Source organism: Xiphophorus maculatus, chromosome 7, assembly GCF_002775205.1.
Source record: "Xiphophorus maculatus strain JP 163 A chromosome 7, X_maculatus-5.0-male, whole genome shotgun sequence".
Taxonomy (NCBI): domain Eukaryota; kingdom Metazoa; phylum Chordata; class Actinopteri; order Cyprinodontiformes; family Poeciliidae; genus Xiphophorus; species Xiphophorus maculatus.
This window is the reverse complement of record NC_036449.1, coordinates 12,876,712-12,895,245: the sequence shown is the minus strand read 5'-3', so window position 1 is coordinate 12,895,245 and position 18,534 is coordinate 12,876,712. Positions and strand designations below refer to the sequence as shown.

The 18,534-nt window shown below is 36.8% G+C and overlaps 2 protein-coding genes across 3 annotated transcripts in view; both read right to left on the bottom strand.

Moving 5' to 3' along the window:
• Nucleotides 1-1,201: 1,201 nt before the first annotated feature.
• LOC102225606 (cystathionine beta-synthase-like) overlaps nucleotides 1,202-18,534 on the bottom strand; it is a 19,633-nt gene continuing 2,300 nt past the window's right edge. Inside the window, exons 2-16 of one of the 2 annotated variants that reach the window (XM_023337145.1) lie at nucleotides 13,625-13,657; nucleotides 11,751-12,644; nucleotides 9,766-9,872; nucleotides 6,776-6,910; nucleotides 6,603-6,682; nucleotides 6,320-6,524; nucleotides 4,865-4,956; nucleotides 4,589-4,705; nucleotides 4,423-4,507; nucleotides 4,224-4,329; nucleotides 3,389-3,460; nucleotides 3,177-3,311; nucleotides 2,871-2,979; nucleotides 2,708-2,792; nucleotides 1,202-1,997 (exon numbers count right to left, since the gene is read on the bottom strand). In XM_023337145.1, the coding sequence (XP_023192913.1) occupies nucleotides 1,891-1,997; nucleotides 2,708-2,792; nucleotides 2,871-2,979; nucleotides 3,177-3,311; nucleotides 3,389-3,460; nucleotides 4,224-4,329; nucleotides 4,423-4,507; nucleotides 4,589-4,705; nucleotides 4,865-4,956; nucleotides 6,320-6,524; nucleotides 6,603-6,682; nucleotides 6,776-6,910; nucleotides 9,766-9,872; nucleotides 11,751-12,079 (1,764 nt within the window). In that variant the 5' untranslated portion in view covers nucleotides 12,080-12,644; nucleotides 13,625-13,657 and the 3' untranslated portion in view covers nucleotides 1,202-1,890. Of the gene's footprint in view, nucleotides 1,998-2,707; nucleotides 2,793-2,870; nucleotides 2,980-3,176; nucleotides 3,312-3,388; nucleotides 3,461-4,223; nucleotides 4,330-4,422; nucleotides 4,508-4,588; nucleotides 4,706-4,864; nucleotides 4,957-6,319; nucleotides 6,525-6,602; nucleotides 6,683-6,775; nucleotides 6,911-9,765; nucleotides 9,873-11,750; nucleotides 14,357-18,534 lie in introns of those variants that run through there. The other variant, XM_005798128.2, reaches the window with a different exon arrangement.
• LOC102233388 (splicing factor U2AF 35 kDa subunit-like) lies at nucleotides 14,449-18,512 on the bottom strand. Its single transcript, XM_005798073.2, has 8 exons — nucleotides 18,412-18,512; nucleotides 17,268-17,355; nucleotides 16,815-16,881; nucleotides 16,220-16,269; nucleotides 16,010-16,108; nucleotides 15,761-15,894; nucleotides 14,864-14,956; nucleotides 14,449-14,764 (listed from the first exon to the last, which is right to left on the bottom strand). The coding sequence occupies exons 1-8, from the start codon at nucleotides 18,453-18,455 to the stop codon at nucleotides 14,614-14,616; spliced, it is 726 nt and encodes a 241-aa protein (XP_005798130.1). The 5' UTR covers nucleotides 18,456-18,512; the 3' UTR covers nucleotides 14,449-14,613.

Genomic DNA, 18,534 nt, shown 5'->3' with positions numbered 1-18,534 from the left:
TGATGCATTTATGGAGCAATCTTGGGAGGCCGGCCACTTCCAAGAAGGTTTATCACTGAGTACTGAAGCTTTAGGAACCGTTTTGTAACATTTCACAGAACAACGGATGTCAGTGACTTAGTTTTTCCTCTGGCCTTGAGGAAAAAAGCAAAGAAGATTTAAAGATAATTTTATCAACTTCATGTTGCCAGACTTTTACTTTTCCTTCACAACATTGCAATTACTATGTTTTACTTTCTTTAGTTATTACTATGGGTTCTGCTGGTTACTTAAAAGCAAACCTCTATTACCTGTTTGTGTTCATCAACAAGTCAGCATTAGCACTGTAGCACAGTTAGGTGCTGCAGGAAGTTAGGAAATTAGCTTTTTTTTTTTAAAAGAGAAACCTTTTGTCTGAATTATCATTGGATGGAAATGGATAGAAAAGGTCAAGACAAGCAGTTTCTTACTCTCAAAATGTACTTTTAAAAAACAAAATTATTATGCTCAAATACTCATGAAGAAGAACTGCCTTCTTTATTGTCATGAATAAAGTTGATTCAGGAAGCTTGCAGCTCAGTCGTGCAAAAAAGATTTAAAAAAAATAGAAAAACAAAGAGATGATTGAGTGTGAAACAATAAGACTACAATTACACCAAATAAATTCTCCTAATCAATTAATAAGACTTGGGCATGATGCATTTTAAACGGATTATAATGAGGCCTTATGTGTTTCTCTCTCGAGGGTCTCCTCAAAGCTTTTCATATTTGAAAGATGAAATGAGATTATTTTAATTCAATCCTTTGAGCCACTTTTCTCCCCCAGAGTCACATTGAATCACGGAAAGGCTTTCAGCAGTAATTTGACGAAAAATGAGAAACAACTGCTGATTGAATTGAATTAGAAATGACTGAAGTCCAGGGCTCGGTTCAAACAAGGAGATGTGAGTTTTTGAAATATCACTCAGGTTTGTCCATGCTGCTGTCCGTTTCTCTTTGGTGTGACGATGCTGCCCTCTTGTGGTTTAATGAGACACTCCATCCTGTTTTGGGATTCGTGAATGTATGATTAATTTTAAAAATTAAATCCTTCATCCACAGTGTGCTGTTCACTTGACAAAGCTTGCCTCCAACATACATTACCTGTAGGTTAAAATAACTCAAAGCCACACATCATGTCATGGTCCAAAGAAATTCAAGAACAAGTGAGAAACAAACTCAGTCTGGAAAATTACAGCCTTACTCATGTTTATTTTTTGACTATACTTAATTCAACTGAAAAATAACATAAACAGAAAATAGCTTAAATGTGCAACAAATTATTTCACACTCAAACACTTCCGTAATTCTCTTTGCTAAAGTTTTACCACCAGATGGAGACATTAAATCTATCAAGGAAAAAAAACTTAAACATTACCGAGGCAAATAGAGTAAAAAGAAAGAAAATACAGCAAAAAAAACTGGAAGGAATGGCACAATATCCATTTAAACACACTAATCATTGTTAGTTAATGATGAAAAAAGTTGAAGTGTCTATTGCAAATCCCTTAACTGATCACATCAACTCCTTAGCTCATGTAAATACTTTAAATAATCTGTGTATACCTAAACTATATAAAACAAATCGTACTAGAAATTTTCATCTGCAATTTTTCTACAAACTTTTCATAAAAGTAACATAAAACTGAAGCGTAGAAAGTTTTCTTATCAATCATATTCTAACCATTGAATGTTTTTAAGGTAGTTACATCTACTGCAATGTTGAAAAACAAAACAAAATGACTAAATGAAGCATAATTCCTCACAATATTTTCATTTTATTGAGCTGGCTATTTTTTTAAACAACCTAATTAAGGAGGTGAAATCCTCCAAACAACCTGCTGCCTGACTGCGTGAGGGCGAACATGAGGATTATGGGTGATCCTGTCCCTCATGTGCGGTGATGAAGGTCAGGAGGTCGATCGCCGTCACAACGCCAAACCCGTTCCGCCTCGGACAAACTGAACCCGCCGCATCGTCTGGACAGAAACAGAAACGTCTCACTGGTAATACTGGTTAAACTCAAAGAAATCATTGTGAAAAGCAAAATTCTGTCATAAAATCTCTTTCAGTGAAACATTAAGATGTGATGTACAGGTAGGCCAAAAATTACTCATACACCTGGCAGTTTTAGATTTAAAAAGTTCAAATTATTTTCATTCAACTAGGGACTTTGTTTTTGACAGGAAATGAGGCAGGCAACAATCAAAAGATTTTACAGAAAACAACGAAGAATTCATTGGGAAAAAAAAGGTTTCATCTTGTTTTTTAATGTCAAGTGAAAAATCCTTGATACCCTCCCAATAACTGCCTTTCTGAAATTCAAGTCTGTTTGACTTCAGTCAAATGGAAACATGTCGGTCAAATTATAGTGTTACTTTCAGCCTAATGCTTTTATTGACCTCAAGCAAATGATATTTTACTTTAAAATCTATTTAAACACATTAAAATGACAGACTGGAACTGGAAGCATTTCCAGTTATAGGCAATAGTGATTTTAAACACACAAAAAGCACATTTTGAATGAATTTCTTTTCACAGAGTTGCAAAGGTATAGTATTTATAGAATTATGTAGGAAACATACCGCAGTCGTGCCAGTAGGTGGACACAAAGTAGTGAATTTAAGCTTTTAAGCATGCTTGTTTGTTTCTGCCTTTGCGAGGACAAAACAACTAAAAATATTCTTACGTTGGGTCTGATCATCCACCACCAGGGCAAAGTTTTGGGTTTTGAGGATGCAGGATAACTTCCCCAGGTTGTCCGTCAGGCGCACCTAAAAGCAAACATGTTATAATAAACATGTTAGCCGTCCATGATGCAGAGGATTCAGTGTCTCCACCAGCAGACTGACCTGTCTGAAGTCCTTGAAGAGCACCATGCTCACAGGATCCGATAGTTTGACTTTTCCATCCTGCACACTGGAAAGAATGGTTCCCAGAGTGACCATGCCCATGATCTCACTGCAGAACCACATGAATCAAGAAATATTCAAATAAAATACTTTTTTTTTTTCTTTGAAAAGAAGAATCAAGTTGGAGTTTCATAAAAGACACAACTTGATTCTATTGTCCTCTGTGCTATTAAAAGATGAAATACCCTAGGGTTTAATACAATCTGACAAAAATGAATCCAGTCAAATAAAATCTAAAGAACATACCCAGATTCACTGACGACTGGAGCCTGGTCAAAAGCCTTCTCTTTCAGAATCTTGATGACTTTTTGGCAGGACATTAATAGAGCCAAGGTGAGCGGAGTGGAGAGGTGTAAACTGTGGACTGTCACGTTCCACCACCTTCAACAGAAATATGTGAAAATATCCAGCTGTCCCATTGTATCCAAACGGGAGAGATTTCATTTTTTCACTCTTACCAGGGCTTGATCTCATTCGGACTCTCCAGAAAACCTTTCTCACACATCCACTGATCGCACAGGAACTTCGACCTGGAGATTAAATCCTGCAGGTAGTTTTTTTTTCCATTCTGGAGCTAATAAACTAAGAGTTTAGTATTTATCAGACAGTAGATTGAACCACATTCATCATCATGATCCAGTTTATCCCACAAAACCTTTCATCATCTTTTTTTATTCTACTACTCTACTAATTTGTGCCTTACAATAAATAGTAAATTATAAACTTAACATGCAAAATGTACTTTCTTTCTTATTAGTAGTACACATATTTACAATAAGTAGTGTCGATGGACCAATTGAATATTAAGGTGTGTATTGTAATTTAAAAGAAAAAGGACGGCGTCATCAAGACTAAACAAACTCACATTTAACTTAAACTCTTAACTGTTCTCTTACATTGTAAAGCCTTACAAGAAAGGGATCAATTAGTGAAATCCATCCCCAAAATGATGGGAAATACCAAAATGTTGAGCATATATTTTTAGTTATGAATGTAAACAAAAACTTTCGTGACATCAAATGGCAAAGGTTGCAACCAATAAAGGCTTCCTGTTTCCCATCTGCGTCGAATACTGCGAGAGTTTGAAGATTGAAAACAAACTGAGAAACGTCAAAACCAGAATCAAATTTAAACTGTTTAGATATATTCTTGGCACAAAACCACTCTAAAAATAAACAATCAGAACTTTAAAAATGCAGACGTGAATTAATATTCACTTTATCTCCGGTTTAACAGACTGTGGGAGGTCTTATTTTAGAGTCTTGGCTATTATAACATTGTTTATTCTCTTACATGTAGTTGCGAACCGAGTCTGGAAGGATGACCACGCAGCGCTGTCCCTCCTCCAGCTGCTGAGCCATTTTCACTGCTGCCGCCATCGCTGAGCCAGAACTCCCACCTGGATCATCAACAAATTTAACTATTAATACAAAGCAACACAAAAAGTCTTTAAAAAACTGACATGCTAAGCTGAACAGTGGTCCAAACTCACCACAGAGGAGGCCTTCCTCTCTTATTAGTTTGCGTGCCATGTTAAATGTTTCCTTATCACTCGCTTTGTACCACTGGTGGACAAGCTGGAAGTTTGATGAAGAGAAAAATGAAGTTGTATTTTAGCTGACAACTCATTAAATTTCCAAATTCACACTAACACTCACAGATCTGTCCAACACCATGGGGATGAAGTCATATCCAATGCCCTCAACCTCGAAATGAGCACTTTGATGCTCTTCTGAGTGAACCAGCATAGAGCCCTCAGGATCAACACCGATTATCTGCAAACAAATTACACAGGAAGCACTTACAGACTTGTAAAAGGTGTGTTTCCTAGGAAAATTGTTTTATTTTTTGTGGTTAACTAAGATAAAATCAAAGCAGCATTGGTTGGTAAATCATTATTGAGTGGGTTTGTGTGGGTTTAATGTAGATCTTGCCTTGACATTGGGGCACTTCTCCTTCAGCTTTCGAGCTATGCCTGTGAGCGTACCACCGGTCCCTGCTCCAGCTACAACCATGTCCAGTTTACCTGAAAGGAAAAATCACATTTCTCTCTAAGTAATTACTTATCATTTAAAAACATTTTTTTCATGTTAAAAATCTGCAGGGTTTGGAATTTTTGTTAATCAGTGATTTATATTTGGTGCTAGCTTGTTAGCTTGTTTAAAAGCTAGTCCGTCTTCTGTTCTTTTCGCACCGCATGGAGGAACTGTATGTCAACATGCTAGGGCTAGTCTTGATGCTATCATTATTATTTTAGCTTGTTTTACATTTTTAAGCCAATTTTAGCATTCACAAAGGTTTTTCACACTGCATGGAGGAACTGTAGGTCAACATGCTAGGGCTAGTCTTGATGCTATCATTATTATTTTAGCTTGTTTTACATTTTTAAGCTAATTTTAGCATTCACAAAGGTTTTTCACACTGCATGGAGGATGTTACTGTGTAGGTCAACATGCTAGCTTTAACCTAGGCTAGCATGTTGTCTAGCATTTTGACTATTCTAAAGCTAGCTTCAGTTTTTTAGCTCATTTTATTAATTGTTGGTGGGATTTTTGTATTGACTGTAAGTTTTCACTCTTCTACAGTTTTTATTTGTGTTTTGCAGGCTTTTTTTTATTCAGCTGCTTCTGCCTGTTTCTTACATTTCTGAAAGTCTCGAATGCGTCTTCAATTTTCACTAAAAATATTCAGCATACAGCATTCACACTGCATTTTCACAGGAAATGCACGTTTTTCTAGTTCGATTAGTTATCTATAAGAGTGAATTCAACAAATGAATTTCAGCAGAAGAAAATATTCAAGTCCAAGAAATGCATTACATTTTTAAACATATTAAAACTGGCTTGCTTAAGCTACAACAAATTAGTAATATTTTCTTAATTTATCAAAATGTCATTTATGAGTTTAACTGGAGAAGAATGGATTCAAATTTAATTAAATGGATCATAACATTTATGGACATAGTTTCTAAACAGGCCTACTTATTGATATTTAAAACTAGCAATGTAAAGACACAAAAACATTTAGTCTGTCAGATACTTTTTTCAATTCTGCTAAAATGAATGGGCTAAAATCTTAGAGTGAAAAGCTGGTAGAAACATACTCTTATCAGACTTTCAGCTGTGATTGCAGCAAAACATAATTAAAAAAATTATATATATTTATATAAACTCAGGGGAATATGTAAATAACAATAGTAGGTTTAACTACTTTTTGATAAGATCCCACAAAAGTATTTGAACCCTGAACATGTAACTTTGTAAGATCTAAAAAGATCATTTCAGTTGTGTGTCTGCCGCATTTATTCTGAAATTGACTGGGCAAATAAAGTCATTAAATGTTCCATAATGTTAATAATAAACATATTTCAAAATAAAAGAAAAATAAACCTTCACACTGCTCCAGTATTTCCTCAGCTGTTGTATCGTAGTGAGCCAGGGGGTTACTGGCATTACGATACTGGTCCAGGATGTGCGAGTTGGGAATCTGACTCTTTAGTCTCCAAGCTGTTCGTATGTGAGACTCCGGCGAGTCAAAAGCTGCAGATGAAGGAGTGCGAACAATTTCTGCCCCGAGAGCCTTCAGCACATCTACCTACAACACAGGGGAAGATCAGCTGCATGCGTTGAGCGACAGTCTGCTTAAGAATAACTTAATGCAGGAAGCACTTACTTTCTCCATACTCATCTTCTCAGGCATCGCAATGATGCAGCGGTAGCCTTTCACAGCCGCTATGAGAGCAAGTCCGATTCCTAGAAGTAGACAGAACTGGTGGTTTACGGTGGCTGACACACGTCAAGTAATAAAATCCCAGTTAGGTAAAGGATTTGTTTAGCAGGAAGTACCTGTGTTACCAGAGGTGGGCTCAATGATTGTGTCCCCTGGTTTGAGGATCCCGGCTTCCTCGGCGTCCTCCACCATCCGCATAGTGATTCTGTCTTTAATGCTGCCTCCTGCGTTGAAAAACTCACACTTGGCAACTAAACCAGGAGACATAAAAATAAAATAATAATGAAAAACATTCTGTGTCATTTTCACTTTTCTTTTAATCCCACATATTAAAGAAGTTGGATTGTGAAACTGATGCGCCAACACTGTGATTTTCTTATTTCTAAGACATACCAGAAATCCGCAGTGTTTCAACGTTGATTGTTACCAGAGAACTAAAAATGTTCTTTTTAAAGGTGAAAATAAAACAGTTTTTATTTTTTAGGAGGCATTGAAATAAAGCTGTATGAACAGTTAAGAGGATGGGGAAACATAAAACCATGGATTTTGATGAACCTTTAAAAAGAAACAGATTAAAAATTCTAATTTGCGATACTATTCTTTTAATGTATTTAATGTGTATTTTGTGTTTGTATGTGTTTTATTTATTAATGTATATTACTCTCATTACCTGCGTCTTTTTTGGTAATCTGTGTAATAAGTTGATATGCAAATAAACTGCCTTGCCTTATTGACCCAAATAAATCCCACTGGGAAAAGTTGCTAAGATTTTTACTTTTTCAAAACTCTACCATAATGAATATTTTGAGATGAAACACCTTAATGAGTCTTATAAATATGGGGCATCCTTATCTCCTTGTTTTATTTATACAGCTCTGGAAAAAAAATGAAGAGCCCACTGCATTGAAAACCTCCTGGTTTTTCCACCAAATAAGTATTGTTGTTTCTAAATGAATATTGACTTGTTTTCTTTACATTATTTGAGGTCTGAAAGCCAGTAGTTCATAGAATAAAAGCACAATGTTAATTTTACTCAAACATATACCTATAAAAAGTAAAATCAGAGAAACTGATCATTTTAAGTGGTCTCTTAATTTTTTCCAGAGATGTACATTGTCTTTTGTTTTAGCTAAGCATTTAATTATGTTTCTTTTAGTTTCCTCCCCAAGGCCCCAGGCATCAAAGCAGAGAGAGCTAATTAAAGAACAGCTTAATCTTCAAATCAAAATTTTTCACTTGAAGTTTGGTTGTGGCATCAACAAAGGCCAACAGATAACCCAGCAGGACATCTCCGTTTGGTAAATATCACGCTCAATGCGTCCCTCAAACTGCTGCATGCGCCAGCCAACTGCAATCTTCGTGACATGCACAAATTCGGGGTCAGATGCAACGAAGCATCCAGTGCATGTGTCTATAATTGGTCTGCAGCCCTTCAGTCCAGTCAAAGCAGCATTGTAAAGGGACGGAAAGCAGATAATGCCTATATTGTTCTGTTCATTTTCTGGTGGTCTTTTGGAGGAGGGTTTTTATTCTGGGTTACATATTGCTGGGGCTCTCAGCTCACATGATTACATTTAAGCTGCAGAATGCGTACAAGCGGGCGAGCAAGTCTGAAAACTACAACTTTTGTTAATATACAAACAAACTCAAACGCTGTGAGAATCTACTTGAATCTCAAGAGCTTTTGAGTGCCGCCCGAGCAGCTTAGGCCTCAGATAAATTAATTCTTGTTGAATAAATTGGAAATTCATCACAGTTAATATAATAATGACCCAACAATGTCATTATGACTAGTATGTGATGGATAAGATAAGCTTTGATTCAATCTTCATACAGAAAAATACAGCTTCATGTCTAAGTTCTTTCTCACCAGTCTTGTGTTGTTTCATGAACTTAATTAAAAATATGAGCAGCTGGTTGTAAAGCAGGATTTATTTGAATTGGTCTCAAAGGCAGCAAACAAATATATTTTTAGGAGGTTTAACATAAAGCTCTTTTGCATGTTTCTTGCACCACATATCTCACACAGGATTTTAGCTCATAGATAGGATTAAGGCAGCACATAGGTCTGAAATGGAAGGAAAAGCTACATGGTTTACCTTTTTTTTAGTTTAAATTGTGCCATCTATCTGTATTTAGTTCTTTGTAGATCGACTTCTCATTACAACTACAGCTTTAAGTCTTTTGGGACATGTCATTCCCATCTCCCAGGCCAAAAGGTTTGGTACAGAGCACCTCCATCCACATGTTTCTGAGCTAAATATGTCTTAGTGATCCCACCTGAGCCGCAGATTTCTGCAGCTGCTCCAGACTAACATGCTGTTTGATCACTTATCAAATCTCAGTTCTTCACAGATAAGATACTGATTAAATTGCACTCGGATGGCCTCTTTTTGCTTGCGAGGTAACTTCTGAAGGCAATTAGTGGCTTTGGTTTATACCTAGGTGTTACAAAGAGGGTGGGTTGGAATGTGCACCAAACCTTTTAGGTTTTTATTCACTAAAAACTGGAAAAACTCACATCGTTTATTTCCTTTTCACACTTTCAAGGTATTGTGTGTTGGTTTATCACATAAAATCCTCAGTGAAGATTTTGTTTGTAAAGTTCAAGAGGGGTATAAGCTTTTGCAAGGTGATATAAAATCTTCTCTTTTTCAGCAAATTGTGAGGCAGCAGAGGAGATTCTCTACCAAGCATCCTGAATGTTTTCAAGTTTCACGTTGCGTTTTGTTGGTGGGTGTGTTTTTCTCCGTTGGCCCAAGAAACAAAGAGCCTTTCATTTTCACCTTTCTCTCCATTGGACCTCACCGCCTCCTTAAACAAAACCCCCACAGTACCAGCACCCTGTTTAAGGCCATGATATGTGTGATACTTGATGTGTAAGAGGTAAGCAGGAAGCTAACAGGACGACTGTGTTGTCAGCAACTCCAAAAGCCTTTACATGTATTGTTTTAACTTCGGACTGACTCTGAAAGTCACACAGGTACACTCAGTGGCGTTTTTCAAAAGGTTAATGAAGAAATTTGTCTTTTGCTGTGAAATGGAGCATTTCCCTCTCACTTATCTTCATAAGCTTAAATGGAATCTAAGGTCATGTTGTACTCACACATTTCACACTTTAACCCAAACTCCTTTGGGATTTTGTTCAGGCGGACCATAGGTGTGTATCCAATGTGTCCGAGGATGTTGGGGAGGATTCTTGGCGGCTTAATGCTGCAGGGAACAGAAGACAAATGACTCTACATCGTGATCCAAATTATTATGCAAGTGATATTTTCTCAGATTTTCTTAAATGGTCAATGCAAATGATGCGCAGTATAATTTTCAAGTCATGAACTATTACAGTATAAACCAAATTTTACTGAACAAAGCTCCCCAGGAGAACAGTATTATTTTCAAAAATAAAAAACTCAAAATGCACTGTTCCAAATTATTATGCACAGCAGATTTTCTAAACATTTTATGGATTATAAAGAACTGCAAACGGTCATTTTTTGAATGTGCAGCATTAAGTGGTCACATGTACTAAAATCAAAAGCTATTTCAATCAAAAACATCTCAACAGACCGAGTTACATGTTAACATAGGACCCCTTTGATATCACCTGCACAATTCTTGCATCCATTGAACTTGTGATTTTGTGGAAAGTTTCTGCTTGAATTTCTTTGCAGGATGTCAGAAAACCTTCCCAGAGCTGCTGTTTTGATATGAACTGCATTCCACCCTCAGATGGACTGCTTGAGGAAACTCCAAAGGTTCTCAATAGGGTTGAGGTCAGAGGAGGATGGTGACCACACCATGAGTTTCTCCCCTTTCATGCCCATAGCAGCCAATGACACAGTGGTATTCCTTGCAGCATTCATTGTCATGCATGAAGATGATTTTGCTACTGAAGGTACAGCTCTTCTTTTTCAACCATGACAGAAAGTGATCAGTCAGAAAGTCCATATACTTTGCTGAGGTCATTTTCACACCTCCAGGGACTCTGAAGGGGCCGACCAATGATTCTCTCCCCATGATTTCAGCCCAAAGCATGACTCCACCACCTCCTTGCTGACGTCACAGCTGTGTTGGGATGTGGTGGCCATCCACCACCAATCCACTACTCCGTCCATCTGGACCATCCAGGGTTGCACAGCAGTTATCAGTGAACAAGTCTGTTTGAAAATTAATCTTTATGTACGGCTGGGCCCACTGAGACCGTTTCTGCTTGTGAGCTCTGGTTAGGGGCCCAATAGCAGGTTCATGCACCACAAGCCTCTGGAGGATCCTCCACCTTGAGGTTCCAGAGGCACCAGCAGCTTCAAATAACTGTTTGCTGCTTTGTAAGGGCATTTTAACAGCTGCTCTCTTAATTATGTCTTTATCTGTACAAACCCATCTTTGTTCTGAATCAGCCACAAATCTCTTCACAGTACGATAACGCTTCAGTTTTTGTTAAATATCTAATGTTTCCATACCTTGTCATTTGGCACTACACTATCTGATGATTTTCGTCAGCAGAGATTCTTTCTCTTTCCCATATTGCTTGAAACCTGTGGCCTGCTTGATAATGTGGAACATCCTTCTTAAGTAGATTTCCTTTAATTGAGCTCACCAGACAAACTAATCAACCCAGCTCTCTGAAATTAATTATAGTGATTCAAAGAGCCCTGACACACAATACCATCTATAAATTTAATAGCACAACAAAAAATGTAATCTTTATGACACTTAAATCCAATTTCAATAATAATTTGGAACATGGTGTATTAACAATGTTGACAGTTTCATCACAATGTACCATTAATATATTTCATTTATGGATGCTGGGATGCGGACAAACAGGAGCTGTAAGAGTGCAGCGCTTCACCTAAAACAACAGCTTTCAAATTTATCAGTACTGTTTTATATCATTGTCTTCTTCTCGTGAAAATATTAACTTATATTATGGCTCAAATTAGGACTACTGCACAGTAAACTAGAAAGACAAGAATGTGGCTTTATTGTCACACCTTTTTGTTTTACTCCTGACACCTTCAAAAAAAAAAAAAAAGAAAAGTGAATTGTCTTCTCTTTAGCAGGTTATTTTTGTTTTGGTGTGACTCTTACCGTGGTGGTTGGCTGTGAGGGGACTCTGACATCGGCGCGCCCGGCCTCCAGGTGCACCTGCTGGGTAAATCAGGACGAATCCACTTTATCTGAGCAGCCGTCTCTTCTGCCTTTTCCTCTTTTTCACCATTTTCTTCAGATGTTTGGTGGGATTTGTCCTCATCGTCGATGCAGTCGTCTCCTCTGAGTGCAGATGACTTGTGCGCCGCAGGGAAAATTTCAACAACTCCGTCCACGGGACACTTCTTCTCTGCGTACAGCAAGTTTCCTTCATCTGTGCATGGAGTTTGATCATCTTTCAAGCATTTGCTTCCAGACACAGAAGGCATGGCTCACCTGCAGCAGAATGTTGCATTAAACTTTAAAATGCAACAGAACATATTCTAAACATTATGGCCAAAATTAAACTCATCTAAAACTCTAACAACTTCATGTTACAGTCAGCAAATCAGAATTACTTTTGCATTTGAAGCTGCACCTTTAATTCGTTAAAATAAGCTGTATAAAATACATGTATGTAGCATTTGAGGTAAAGAAGACAGTGTGAACAGTTTATCCAGTTTTTGAAGCAGGTAGTTTCTCTCTCTGTCAACCTTACAGGTTTTAAACATCTAATTAAACGGAGAGAATAAAATCAACCAAATTGCACAAGTTATAGATAAAGTCTCAGTAAATTCTGCTGCATCATTTGTTTTCCAGTGAAGCAGTGAAAGAGGATACTCACAGGAGGCTGGGCACGACTGACACACTTCCAAATCCTGCTCCACACAAAAGAGGCTCCTTCCCAGACCCAGTGTGTGTGGGGGGTTTGGGGGCTGCATGCAGGGGACCAAACCACTGACATGCACTGGTGGGGGGAATGCAAGTCTTCTGCGTTTCAACACTTTACACTCTCTATTAAAGAAGGAGATTTTAATGAATACTGTTGCATTGTGCAGGATGATTTCACTCAAAGGGGGAAACTGAGGTAAAAATCTCTTGGCTGCTTAGATTCAGGGGGCTCCTGACTCCATGATCCCCCCTCCAGCATTCCCACCCATGTGGCACCATAAAGCAAAACTTTTCAAACAATTGTTTCGATTCAGAGGATTTCGAATCTTCTTGAGTTTATGCCTCTTTTTGGATCAATTTACAGCATATAATATTTAATATTGGTTTGCCAATCACAAATCATCTCAGATTTGGAAAATACATCCGAAATACTAAAATCCTTGTTTTAGTTTATCTTTAATTTATTTTTGATTTTTCTGTGAATTCCAAAAGTATTTTGTTTCAGGTTTACTTATCTTAAAATATTTTATAAACTATGTGAAGTTCTTACTTTTAATGTATCTTTTTCCCGACAAAAGTTCATGTTTGCCAAGTTTGACATCATTATCTTATGAGAATGTTTTGTATTTTGGACTGAATTGTAATCACTTTTTTACGCCCAAATCTTTTGTAGCTTAAAGCTACATGCAGCATGTATCGATTTGACGTTTACTCCTACAAGAAACATTTTTAAAATAAATTTGCATGTTTAAATTAATTTTAAAATTTCACTGTAATTTTGTCCAAATAATGTATGCATAAGTCAGCATATTTCTATATATTAAGATAAAACCACTTAGACTTTCATTACAAACTGCCATTTAAATGACTAAAATTCATGATAGCATTCATAACCCCCCCTGAAAAAACTAAATTTGTTAGTTTTATATTATAAGGGTGAAATTTCAGCCCATCCTTAAATATTACTGATTAAAAGTTAAAATTTGGATTAAATTAGATCAAAATTATGAAAGCAATACAAGAATGCAGCAGAACCTTTAATCAAAAAACAGATCAGAGCTAGAATAACAGCTGATAGTCATAAACCCAAAACACCGACTGACCTCAGCGTGAATCTGAAGGGCATGAGTCACGATCTGCAAATATTTAAAAGATCAGATTAGCGTGAGATTAAATCAAGATCAGTGAAATACCTGAATGTCTTTGATTGCCAGTCATTTCCTGTGATACGCTTACATCCTGAGGAAAAGGTCAAAGAAAACGAGGATAATGTCTGAATTCATGAGACGTGTAATCATTTCCACACATGAATCAGCCAAAAGCATCTGAGTGTGCAGAAAAGTTTACGTGGTGATTTAGATAAATAGTCCCAACTAAATGCAAATTAAAAGTTGGGAGGCTGATCCAAGTTATCTGCAGCAGAGCCACTGAAAACAAATGCTCCAAATCAAAGCTGAACATCAGGGTGTTGGTCATTTCCTGGCAATTTCCAGATGCATCTCGACATATTTGAATTATTTAAAAGTTAATTTATTCACTATTTCAATAAATTTCAAGGACTTATTTCTGCTAATTTTGAGAATTGGATTAGTGAATAAGACCAAAATACATTTTTAAGAAGGACTGTTATAATCAACACAATTATGCCCAAGGCATTAGTCCAGCACGTGGTCGATGACACCTTCTACAAATAGGGAAAAAAGGACATTGATAAAGAATCTGGCTGTTTACAAAGTGCTGTATGCAGGGATATTAATGGAAAGATGTGTGGAAGGAAATTGTGGGGTAGAAAAAGAGGACAAAGTAAAAAACAAAAAAAATATGAGCACAGCCAGTCAAACGTTGTCAACAAATTATGAACTTGGACAAAAAACACGAAAACTTGTGTTTTGTTAAAGAATGAATGAGTCAGCACACGTCCTTTTTGAGTAGAAACTTTAAATTTAATGAGGTGAAACTTATTTTCACAAATCTTGAAAACCTGCTGCCTTGTAATAAATCCAAATGAGGCAGGGTACAAACTAAAAAAAAAACAAAAAATAACACAGTGATGGATTCAGGGATGGAGAGTTGAGTGGTCGATGCTTGTGGCTCAAAATCGTCCTGAACGCTCTCTGTCTCTGGACCGACGCCGCTCATGGTTACGGCCGCCTCCTCCTCCTCCACCTCCTCCTCCACCTCCACCTCCTCCTCCTCCACGGCCTCTGTCCCGGTCTCTGGATCGAGACCGAGACCGGTGGCGGCTGCACATGTAAAGAAGAAGCAGGGGGAAAAAAACGTCAATCAAAACAACTTCACAGGGAGGCAGGTAACGTGTCTTAATATGGAACAGAAGTTTTCACCCCTTCCTGCGGCGTCCATAGAGCTCTCTCCTGAGTTCACGTGAGATTGGTTTCAGATGCATGAAGTTACAGAAACCTCCACGAGTGCATTCCCTGCAGAGAGAAGGACGTTCGCTTAAAATAAACACCAAAAAAATAAACAACTTTGGGATATTCTTAAGTGAAAACGTACACTAAAAACAACACATTGTAGAAATGGGGTTGCACTATTTAAGCAAAAACACAAAAACGCCCAAAGCAGCCGTACCCAACTCCACTGCTGAATGTTGATGTCCTGTTTTTTAAAGATGTGCTCCTGCTCCAACACATCATTGCTGATTGAAATGTAAATTAATCAGCAACGTTTGTGTTTAGTCAACTTGGAACAAAAAGTTGTTCCAAGTGAATTAACACTTGGAACAACTTTTTGCTGAATTAAAATGGTTTGACCAACCATCCTGAGCAATGCATCATCACCATTGAGGACCATGAGGTCGACTGATCATGGCCTGTTTTTGATTAATAAATCAAGGCTGGACGCTAAAGATGACAGAGCATTTGCAGTTGTAGTCTATAAAAAATGTCATGTTGGTTTTGTGAACTCAATGGACTTCAAGGCAAAGACAAAGACTCTTCTGGTTATACAATATTTGATAATACTTTATTTTATTTAGCCAGAAGTTAAAAGTTTATTTCATAATCAAAATCTAACCTTATGAATTATGTGAGGGGGTAAGCTTTAAAAATGCAAATTAATTTTGTATTTTAGGCTGGCAGGTTGTAAAACCTCTAAGTCTTATGGTGCAGGAAGCACAAGTTGTGGCCCAATGCAAGAAATTAACTCTCCAGAAGGGTTGTTTTTATGTCTGTAATGATGCAGACCCGTTTTTAGGCTCTGCTGGGTCATGCAGGACTCACCCCATCTCATACTGGCGACAGCAGGCCTCTCTGAAGTCTGTGACGGGAGAGAGCTCCGCGTGGATCGGCTGCCCGTTGAACCATCGATTGTTCAAGTCGATTACAGCCTTCTCAGCATCCTCCTCATTACGGAACTATAATGCAATCAAAGGATATATTAATAAAATAAAATAAAAAAACATGTTGGAGTCAAATGAAGCATCACAGCAGAGCAAAGATAATACGTGTTCATTTTAGAACAATTTTCACCTTCACATAAACATTTCCCACAAGATGGTCCCCAAGGTTGTCACAAACGTTCATTTCCTCCACTTCTCCGTATTTTTCTTCCATCTCTGTGAAGACTTCCTGCAGAGGTAAGAAACAAAAAATTACGAGTTAGATTTTGAGCTCTACGTTTATGGATTTATGATTAATAAATGTTCTAAATCTTTGCCAAGAATATGAATCACCAGTTACCTCAAAGAACTCATCATAGTGCTCCTGCATCTCCATGTCGCTGACGGTACCTGATGGTTGCAACAGAGAGTACTAAATAAAAATTGATTATTGAAACTATGTTTACTACATGTTAGCAGAAAGCCTCTCACATGTGGAAAGAAATCACCTCTGGTGATACTTTTGCAAAACCAGCACTGATTAAAATACATCATTATTTCAAAGTACATAGTTTGTTGCTATGTCTGTAAGCTTAACTTGCATTAGAGAAATAAAATCAACTTTCAAATCCAGAGTTTTACCAGCTTCGGATTAATTTAGTTAAAAGAAGAATCAGATTAAATTATTACATTTTAAGTGTCTATTTTGTTGTCATTTTAAACCTTGGGAGAGAAAACACAATGTTCAGCTATTAACATCCTAAATTCATTCACTGAAAACAACATTACAGTGAAAACAACATTACAGTTAAATACGGGCTCACACCAAACATTTTCAGCATGAGTAAATGTACTGTTAATTCCCGGGCATTTAATGTCGTTTAATATCTTACAGAAAGATGGATGACACAAAAAAAAAACAGATACTTTTACTGCATTTTAGATTTTTTACTTACAGGTTAATCCATCCAAAGACTGAGCGCTGTTCTGAGGGTTCCTGTAAATATTCAGCAGGGCAATTGTCTGAAAAAAAAAAAAAAAAAAAATCACATTTAAATACTGCACATGAAGCCAAACATCAAACTACAAGAAATGCTTTCTACTTAAGTGATGTCTTTCAGAGCAAAATCTAACTGTGTAATATTATTATCATAATACAGAATTAACTAAATAGAAAAGTTTCACCTCATCCTTCATGTAGTTTTTCTCACTGTTGATTTAAGGCCATTAGATGCTCTTTATTTAATGTTGTCAAATTATAAGCTTTGGTTTTTTTTGCTGTCAAGCCACCATCTGATCCTATACTGTTATGTTATTACTGGTATTTCACATTGAAAAATGTATGTTTTGTTACAAGTGTCTCAACTTTATGCTGTATATGTGGAAGAATGTCAGAAAGAGGTATTTACCTGGCTAAATGTTGGCTTGTTGTGTAATCTGGAGCAGCGGTCGCCATGTCGGCAGGCACCAATTTTAAAGTAAAACGAACAATTGACTCTGGAAAGAATAAAGCAAAAACAATACAGTTAAACAAAACACAACAGTTCTACAGAAGACAACACAAATTAAATATACATATACAGTTAAGACTTTATTGTAATATAGTTTAATTGCTTTTTTTTAATATGAAGATACTAAATTATCAGAGAACAAACTGTAAATAAAATAAAAATGGATGCATCTACCTGCTTCATTTTATGATAAATGTTACCTTATGTTTAGGTCATTAGTACAACAACAAGGTATTCCACATTTATGCAATATTACATTATAGAAAGTATTTCTTCTGCAATAAGTGTCCAAACATGGAATCAAGTATCGGATCACATATGGTTAATATTTTAAACAGTTACAGATCATTTTAGTCTTATTTTACGTTTGCCTTCATACTTTTGAGGACTAACTGCTCAAAGTGATTTAGTAAATACTAGTTTTACTCAACTTAATAGAGGTAACTACTGTATGCAAAAACAAACTACTTATTTATTCATCGATTTTGGCTTCCCGAGTCTCTTTGAGGCAGTTTAACAACAACAAAAGAAGATTTTAATGATTTATTCTTTTTTTATGTTTACCATAAAGACCCGGGAAAAAATATCCAATATTTTTGATTTACAAAAATAAAGACGATAATTACAATTAGTAGTTTTTGGGTGCGTAGAGGTTACGATAATTTAATTTATTGAAAAGCTAACCACGAGCATCACGTTGTTTTCTGCTACAAACAAAGAAATGTTTGACGTTAGCACAACGGGAGCTAGTAGCTTGAGTAAAACCAGTATTAATGCTAAATCAAATCATTTTTATCAGTCAAAAACAGATTCTGATTTCTAAACACCACTTTTCATTGACCATCTCATTCAGACCAAAAGCTAACTGTCGCGTTGCGACGAAATTTAGCACGCTAGCGCTAGCAGCCGCGGCTAATGTAATACTACGGCTTTTCAATAAGAACTGGGTGAGGTTTGCATCGATATTCAAAGATATTCTCATTTAAAAAACATGGACGATGAAAATACATATTAGTTAACCAAGCACTTATTAATCACTTACTTATCTTTCTCTGTCCCAAAAATGGACGCCAGGTATTCTGCCATCTTGGCTCGCCTGGCTATTCAAATCGGGCTACATTGACTAGTACACTTCCGGGACGCTTTCTTCACAATAAAAGAACGT